We start from the raw sequence: 8,813 nt of genomic DNA, 5'->3' as shown, positions 1-8,813 counted from the left end.
ACTACCCAGGAGCACTGCTACCCAGGAGCACTGCTACCCAGAGCACTGCTACCCAGGAGCACTGCTACCCGGAGCACTGCTACCCAGGAGCACTGTTACCCAGGAGCACTGCTACCCAGGAGCACTGCTACCCGGAGCACTGCTACCCAGGAGCACTGTTACCCAGGAGCATTGCTACCCAGGAGCACTGCTACCCAGGAGCACTGCTACCTGGAACACTACTACCCAGGAGCACTGCTACATTTGTGTTTGTTGAGCATCAGAGGCACAGACATGGCTCACTTTCACCGTGTGGTCATTAATTGAGCTGCTTCAGAACCTGAGAAGCCAGGAGCACTAATTCTTCTCCTGAAGGCCAACTCCACTTTTAGTTTAGTGGCTTGGACTAATTCTTCTTCTTCTGAAGGTTTGCTTTATTATAGCATTTGAGGTTTTGGTGTTGTTCTCTCTCCTGCTTTCTCTTAGTGGGGGTGGGTCTGGTTAACCAGCCACAGACATCACTGAAAACTCAAGATGGCTGCCTCTGATTAGCTGGCTGGTGCTGGCTGCTGCGACTTCTCTCTAACATGACCCTCTCTTTCTTCTTCTCTTCCCCTCTCTCTACTCCATGCCTCTGTCCTCTCAAGGAAAACATAGTTTTGTGCTGACAAAATTGATATGTGGATAAAAACACTTGCCCCAAAGTTGGGTAGCCTACATTTGATCCCCAGAGCCCATCTGGCAGGAGATACCAACTCTCCCAAGTTGTCCTCTGACCTCCATGTTGTGGGACATGTGTGCTTCTTCCCAGAATGAATAAATGTCATATATTTAAAAAAAACATTAAACCATTGCTTCCTGGTTAAACACTGTATTTTCTATAAAAAGATGTGTAGAGGCTGGACATTCACTTCATCATTTTAAGGATCCTACACAATGTCTGGTCTGCTGTGTAATGACATTGAATTGACAAATGGTTTAGGTAGAATGATTGGTCATACATTTGATAGCAGCTACATAACTGACAGGAAAAAAAAATGTGTCTATGGAGAATATAGACTTTTCTCAAGTCTTTTGATATATATTTATAAATAAATCCTTAAAACACTAAAAGCATTCAAATATAGTCACAATGTGCATACATTTATAAATTATATGTGGGTTGCAATGTCCAGATCTTGGTTTCCTCACTGCAAATGGGAGCCTGAATTTGGACACTAGGACAGCAGCCATACTTCGAAGACACCCAGCCCTTAGTGCTTGCTCGGAAGGCAGGTGTCAAAGCAGTGCGCAGGTGACAGAACTGAGGAATGAATTGTTATGTACGTTGTCAATGCTGCACACATAGCAATATTCAGAAGTAGATTTGAAAGGCGCTGTCCCCTGGCTGTGTACTACACCCAAGTCGCAAAGGGAAGTAGCCAGATGCTAAGGAGAAGAGAACCAACTCTTTCTTTTCATCCAGCTGGGAAGTCAATCAGGGTAAGCATTGCAACGCATTTGAGAAACAAGTCCATGAAGATGCGTTTCCCCAGTGGCTATGTCTTGGCAGATGCTCTAAGTTTGTGCAACAATATGCTGATACTGATATTTATAGACACAAAGTCTTAGACTCAACCCATAGCTCTTCCTCTGTCATTATTTGTCTCTTCCCGATGGAAGTATGAAGAGCCCCTTTCAGGACACTAGTATTAATTCTGCTGACTAAGAGTGAATCGAGTGTCCCCCGCCCCCCAAATCAGACACAGTGCACACAGTGCTTCTCTTCCTTGGCTTAGTCACGGAGGTAACTAGACTTTCCCAGGTGCTCCTTCTGTGTGGCAAAGTTCTCATTCCGTGACATCCAGGAAGGATTTTCAAGTTAAGTATGAGAGAGTTTGCCCACAAAGATTCTTTTCCTCATGCAAGCATTAAAAACAATGCTAGAAATACAAAACCACTAGTCATATTTTACCATAAATCTGTCATACCTTCAGGAATTAAATGTGTCACACCCAGAGGCAAGCAGAAAGTCTGGCATACTGAACTAGGTATGGTTTAAACTAAAAATTGCATGAGCCAAGGTAGGGACACAGACAACGTTAACCAACCACATGTTTAAGGCCTAGTGATCGCATGTGTATGGAAGAGGTTCAGAGAGTTAAGGGAAGGAAACAGGACTTAGAAGTTAGTGTGAAGCATCAAGGAGACAGACATTTGTAAGACATCCTTAGAAGATGTCAGATTAATATCTCCCAGATGTTTTCAAGTGAGAGGATCAAGTGGTAATGTGGTGGAAGCAGCTGTCACCGAAGCTTCTGTGTAGACTGTACCGTGGTAATACACCAAAGCCCATTTGTTCCCCATAGAGTGACCATTTGGAGAACAGCCATGACACCCAGAATTGCAAGGACAACACAAATTCCAGTGAGTCTGTGTTCTGGATACAAATGAAACTTTTATCTTTCACATCTGGATAAGAAACAACAAAATCATGCAGGTGGTGAAGGAAAAACTAATAAGGAATTTGAATTTCATCATCCGAGGGTGTTTGCCATGTTTCCATTTGGGCACTTAATCAGGAAGAGACCATTCTCTGTTCAAAACCCTGGAGTTTGGAGCTCAAGTGTTCCTGGGAGTCCGGTTTGTGTCTTAGAGTTTCCTACAACCCGCAGGATAATATCATGTGTTATTTGAGAAATTAAAGAAGCCACTGTTCAAGTTTAATGTTTTTTATTTTGTTTTTGTTTTTGTAACTTAGAGGTATTTTTTATTTTCTGACATCACTGTAACTTGTAAGGAAAGGCATCCTTTTTAAACTATGTTAAGCTGTCTCATATCTTTGAATTTCCTCCTCTGTCTCCCTCTTTATCTTTTGCACAGGTACATCAGCATATGGTAGTAGAAAATATATCAGTTGAGTTTATATTTTATATGCAATGAGAGAGATTAGATGGAAAGAAAAACAAGCTTTATATATAGCTAATGATATATTAATATATACCAGTGTATAAAAATACACACCAATGTTAGTGTATATAATACTTTAATTGTAGCAGGTATGTATTTATGTATGAGTTAGGTTAGTATTCTTTGCTGTTCCTAAAAATGGGCTATTTACACAAATTACTATCTTATGCTGGAGAGACAACCAGGCTTCTCTGGCTTAGATTGAGTCTATTTAAATATCTACTGTGCCCTAAGCACTGTCTTAGGAACTGCAGTGAACATGGCAGATACTGCCCCTACGCTCATGAAGATCACAGTGACTAAATAGACACTAAACCCTTTTGCATACAAAATGTTAGAAAGGAAAAATGAAACACCCTGTGAGAAACCAAAAAGGAGTCTGAATCTGGTGGGGGGTTGGGGGGAGCTGTGTTTTTTGTTTTGTTTTGGTTTGGTTTTGGTTTGGTTTGGTTTTTTGAGTAAGAGAGAAAGGATAGAAGCCTATCAGGTGAATTCTATGGTTGGGAGCTTTCGTGTAGAAAGGAAGAGGCAGATTACCAACCATGAACCAGATTACTGACTTGAGGACAGCATCCAATATCTTGGGTTGGGGTGTTACTACCTCCTTTAGTCAGTCTGTGCCATACATTGGGGATACAGAGAAAGGTAGAGTACAGTACCTGCTTTAGGAGAGTTCTCTGTAGATTAGGGTGGAGAAACCCATACACAGGCAATAGCAAAGCAATATTTGTTGTACCTCAGTCTATCTAGTATCCTAAAGATGCTCAGCTGGGAATGGCCAGGAAAAAAAAAAAAAATGTCATGAGAGGTACTGCTGGCGCCAAACTGTGAATTTGCTCTTGTGGGCAACAAAAAAGGAGCAAGCCCTTTGCAGGTAGAGCGATAGCAAATGAAACAGAATGAGCGAGGCTAGAGAACCCAACGCCGAACAGCACAGAGTGCGAGAGAGATGCAAAGCTTGAGGAGAACAACGTGAGAGAGGAGACACGCCGTACTTGCTTGGCTTTTGTTACATTTATTTTATGTCTAGGAAATGCGGAGTGTGCTAATCAGCTCCCTGCCACTGGAACAATGTTTTCTATGGTGGACTTTAAATGGGTAAAAGGAGGGAAAGCCTATTTGGCTCCTGGTTTTGAAGGTTTGAGGTTTGGCTTCATGATGAATCAGTTTTAACACTTCATCTCTGGCAGGAGTGCAGAGGACACAGACCTTTCCACCCATGGGGGTTATGTGGGAGGAAAAAGAAGCTAAGGGACTGGGGTTCCTCACCTCCCCTTGAAAGCTAGGCCCATTATGATCTAAATCCCCATCAGGGCCCCAACTCCCAGAGTTTCCACTACCTCCCAAGGCAACAAGCTGGACCCTCTGCATTTCCTGTTTTCACCTGAGAGCTGAACTAGTGGAGAAGCTGGCCAAGGGTTGAAGATGGGGGAAGTCTTAGCATGTTTGTTTTTTCTAAGGTCCCCTGAAGCTACTGATGCCCCAGAGGGGTAGCTAAAGGGGGGATGAGCTTAGAGAATGAAATGGTGCAAGGAATTAGGGGAACAGACCTTTCTGCAAACCAAGGAGGGAACCGTAGAGCTGACTTTGTAAATCATGTAGAATGCAGGGTCATGAGATTCACCATCACAAGAAACCAGAAACAACATGAATGAAATCCAGAGATACTTTATTTTTCTCAAAAGAGTAATATAAAGAAGCGAGACACTTTAAGATGTACAGTCTTAAAATAATGGATGTGATGCATTCATTAATTTCCTTATAACAAAGCGCACTCTTTAAAAGATACACCACCACAGATATCTAAATATCTCAGCAATCCATATTCAAACGTGTTAAGTATGTCTTCAAAACTCTGAGTATAGATATTTGCTAAAGTTTCTCTCCCTAGAAATAATTTTTAAATACTTTTTTATGAAAACTATGTAAGGAATTTCCTTGCTTCTTACCTTCCTCACCTATCTAAAATATATAATTAGTGGCCCAAATAGTAATACTAACAAACTAGTTAATAAATAGTGTACAGTTTGATGAGTAAGTCATGACATTATGCCATACTAAGAAGACATCAAATGTCTAAAATTATAAGATGAGAACACATTGATCCTTCTAGAACTTACACATTTAGAAATTCTAAATAAGGAAATGTATTCTACACAGGTTTCTGCATGACACAGCAGCTTTCTAAAACCATAAAAGTTATATGCCAGCCCAGGCTCAGACGAAAGAACGCTCCTTAACACACCCAAGAAACAACAGTAAAAGAGGTTCCCATTTCATGAGAGAGAGGATGACAGTGTCGCCTTCTCATGAACATTACAAATTATATATATATATATATATATATATATATATATATATATATATATATATATTCCAGCGACAATGCAATAGTCACCTTCAGTTCAAGACATTTTGAAAGGTTAACAACCAATGATTCTTGACTTACACACAAAAGTATCACAATTTCTGATAGTGTAACAGATAGGAAAGAATAGGAACTATTTTGCTAAATACACTCATAAGATGAGCAGCAAGCTTCAGGGACCATGGTTTCCCTTCCCTCATCAAAGCAGGGAGTTGATAAAGAAAATCCATCCGTAGGTGGGAGAATCCGCCCTTCCTCCTTATCTTCACTGGGGACAGAGTCCTCAGAAATCTTTCTATTGAACACCGGCCGCAGATCTTTCCACAGCAAGTGCGTTTCGCTTAGTTTTCTTTTTTTCACTGTTGAGAAAAGAATTATATCAGTAACTAAAATTCTTCAGTTTATCCTAACACACACACACACACACACACACACACTGAGTAATGAGTTCTGGGTTATTGCAACATCCCAGAATAACAACTTTCCCTTCTGAATCCTTTTATTCTAAGCTCAGTTTCGAATGTGAGATGGGAGCCTCAACACATACAGGGAGAATAAGGACCTTGCCCACTGCAGAGACTAAGAAACCTCAAATATCAAGATAGCAAGTACCTGTCCAATATTTTCTGAATGATCTTCTTTATCACAGGAGCTTCTGGGTCCAGACAGACCTCCTTCTGGTTCTTCAGTTTAGCTCTGCGGAGGGAAAAAAAAGAGGATGCACAGGTGAGCCCCAGTGACTGAAGACTCCGGGGTAAAGGGGGGCAGGGGTGTCCTGGACTTCTATCTCCCAAAATCACCTGCACCCAGAGCACAGTCAGAACTCACATGACTTCCACCGTAGGGCACTGTGGACCTGCAGGGATCACCTCCAAATTAGCGATCAATTTGGGATTAATTCTTGGAGTTACGGTTAAGCAAACACAACGCAGCTCAGATGCGGCTATGACTGAGGAAGGGGCAGCTGCAGAGAAGACAAGATTATAGGAGGATGCTGGAAGAGACCCTTTCCCCGGCCCTGGGACCCGCTGACTGCGATGGCCCACTGGGATGGGTCAGGCACCCTGCAAAGCACAGGTGCTGCGCCCTCACCTTCAGCTAGACGCTGCGGCAGTGTGAACAGCAACAGAAACGCCAGCGGCGCCAGCAGCTTGAATGGAGAGCTGGAACCGCTGGGGATGCCGGCGGAGCTGCGGAGCTGGAAGCGCATTGTGGACAAGATCCGGGACCAGGGAGCGCCCGCTCAGGATAGGCTGGAGGACGTGTGGAGATTGGGGCTCTATAGAGCACTATGGTATTCTCAAACCTGTTGCACCCCTTATATCTGTTCTAGTCTCTTCCTTCAGGCAGGAAACTGGAGCTTGAAGATGCTGGGGAAATTCCCTGGACTCGGAGTTAGGAGGTGGGGGGCTCAGAGGGGCTGGGCAATGGGATTGGGGCGGGAGGATGGCTAGGAGGAGTGGCTCTTTGCCAAATCAGCGGAGAATGCTGTAGTTCTGCCCTGGGACCAGAAGGCTGCTGCTCTGGGTCAGACTCCTTTAGAGGACCTATCCCTCTCCTAGGTCAGGGCTAGCTAGCTAAGGCAGGCTTGCACAGCAAGGAGGACGGAGCTCTGAGGATGCCCTTCTTTTCCTTGTAGGAAGACTGGAGCCAAGGGAAGGAGTTTTGACTTTAGAAAACCTTCCACAGGACTTTAACTGTTATTACTACAAACACTATTGCTGACACCTGGGAGATGGCTCAGCCGCCAAGGGAACTGGTTGCTGCAGCAGAGGTCCAGGGTTTGGCTCCCACCCACCCACCCAGGACCACATTGCCACATTGCGGCTCACAAGCTTCTCTAGCCCCAGTTCTAGGGAACCCCATGTCGTTTTTTGGCTTCCTTGGGGGCATCTGCATCTACTTGGTACACATACAGATAAGCAGATGTACACATGCTCATAAATAAAAATACATTTGAAATGTGTGTTTTAAAAGCGAAGACTGTTTTTATTCGGGAAATGTAATCGCTGACTTGAAAAGAAAAGAAAAGTAAGTGAAAAGAAAGAAAGAAACCTTGCCCTCTCCTTGTGTGTGGATTACTTAATGATTCTTTGGGATTCTGCCAGCTTTGAAAACCAAGAAACTATGAAAGCGCTTTTACTTCCACTTAAAGCAGCGGCAGGAATGGCCTTCAAAATAAAAGCTGCTTACTGGAAGCTCCGCGCTTGTAATTGCTTGGCTTAATAAACAACTTCACAGATGACCCAGCAAGTTGCTTTGGGAGGAAGATAAAAACCTTGCACCTGGCATTTCCCTTTGCCATTCAGTTAGGAGCAGTTGGTCCTGTGCTTGGAGCCTGGGGCAATAGGGGGGTGGGGGGTGGGGGGGGAGGCGGTCCTTGCTGTGCTTTCTAATGTGGCTCCCCTGCCAGTTGGGGATTTGACAGTGTGTAGAAGCTAAAGGAGGTTGGTGCAGCTGAGGTCTGTCCTTGGGACTTGTCTGTGAGTTTGGTGCATTGGTTAGATTCAGTTTGACAGTGAGATAGCATCCATTCTGACTCCCTCCAAGCAACTTCTTGGAGTTCAGAGGGAAGGATGCTTTCCTCAGATGCATCAGGGGGACAGTTCAGCTGATCAGTGGAAGTTAAGGACACTCTAGAGCCTGGAGGGACCACCTGGTGAGGAAAGATGAGATGACTTCCTGTAACTAAAGGCCTTCACACCAAGGCAGCCGTGGTTATAACATGAAGTGGTGCCCTGGCTTTCTTTATAGAGATTTAATAGAACTCTCTGGATGGTTCTCAAAACCTTTGGCCATGTAGTAGGCCGGCAGAGGAAGTCTGTAGACACAACAGCCTTACACATATAGCCCTGGAAGGAAACTGTTTTTGTTTGTTTGTTTGTTTTGTCCCGTGTAACCATGGGAACCATCATCCACCCCACTTGTCTGTTTTTGGAATAAGAACACCTCCATTGCTGAGCAGGAAGTGGTGGTAGACTTTCGAACTTACATTCTGGAAGGAAACTTAGTCTAGTTGAAGGAAGTTGGGAGGCTTGGTGATGGTATTGTGAGAAGCTAATGGGAAGTTGTGAGTCCACCTGCTTCCTGCTACCATCAACATCATACCTGACTCAACAAATGTAATCCTTCATCCTTCTGGGGAGTGGTAACCTATAACAAGCAGCCTGTAGAACACACACACACACACACACACACACACACACACACACACACACACACGTATCCCACCCAGGTTAGTTCCAAATGGGGTAATTTAAATGTAACTGAGCATACAAATTAGTTTTGACAAGAAGTGACAAGACTGGGTAGAGGCTCCAAAATGAGAGCGTCAGCTCCCCCTAACACTATTTCAGGCGTGCATCCCTCATGGGGGTTGTTCCCTGTATCCATTTGTCATGGTTTACTTATAGAACAGAGAAAGCGAAAGAAAAAGTGTCTGCAGCTGGCAATCTGGTAATATAAAGTCCGCTCTATAAGTAGACTGTTGTGTTGTCACACCTAATCAGGAAGCAGT

The 8,813-nt window shown here is 43.8% G+C and overlaps 1 protein-coding gene across 1 annotated transcript; it reads right to left on the bottom strand.

Moving 5' to 3' along the window:
• Positions 1-4,583: 4,583 nt before the first annotated feature.
• On the bottom strand, positions 4,584-6,571 carry Cxcl6 (C-X-C motif chemokine ligand 6). The gene is made up of 4 exons (XM_021211317.1): positions 6,389-6,571; positions 6,125-6,260; positions 5,909-5,992; positions 4,584-5,655 (listed from the first exon to the last, which is right to left on the bottom strand). Exons 1-4 carry the CDS (start codon positions 6,504-6,506, stop codon positions 5,592-5,594), a joined length of 402 nt encoding a protein of 133 aa, XP_021066976.1. The 5' UTR covers positions 6,507-6,571; the 3' UTR covers positions 4,584-5,591.
• Between the last annotated feature and the right edge of the window lie 2,242 nt (positions 6,572-8,813).

Source organism: Mus pahari, chromosome 13 (genome assembly GCF_900095145.1).
Source record: "Mus pahari chromosome 13, PAHARI_EIJ_v1.1, whole genome shotgun sequence".
NCBI lineage: Eukaryota > Metazoa > Chordata > Mammalia > Rodentia > Muridae > Mus > Mus pahari.
This window is presented reverse-complemented; position numbering and strand designations above follow the sequence as displayed.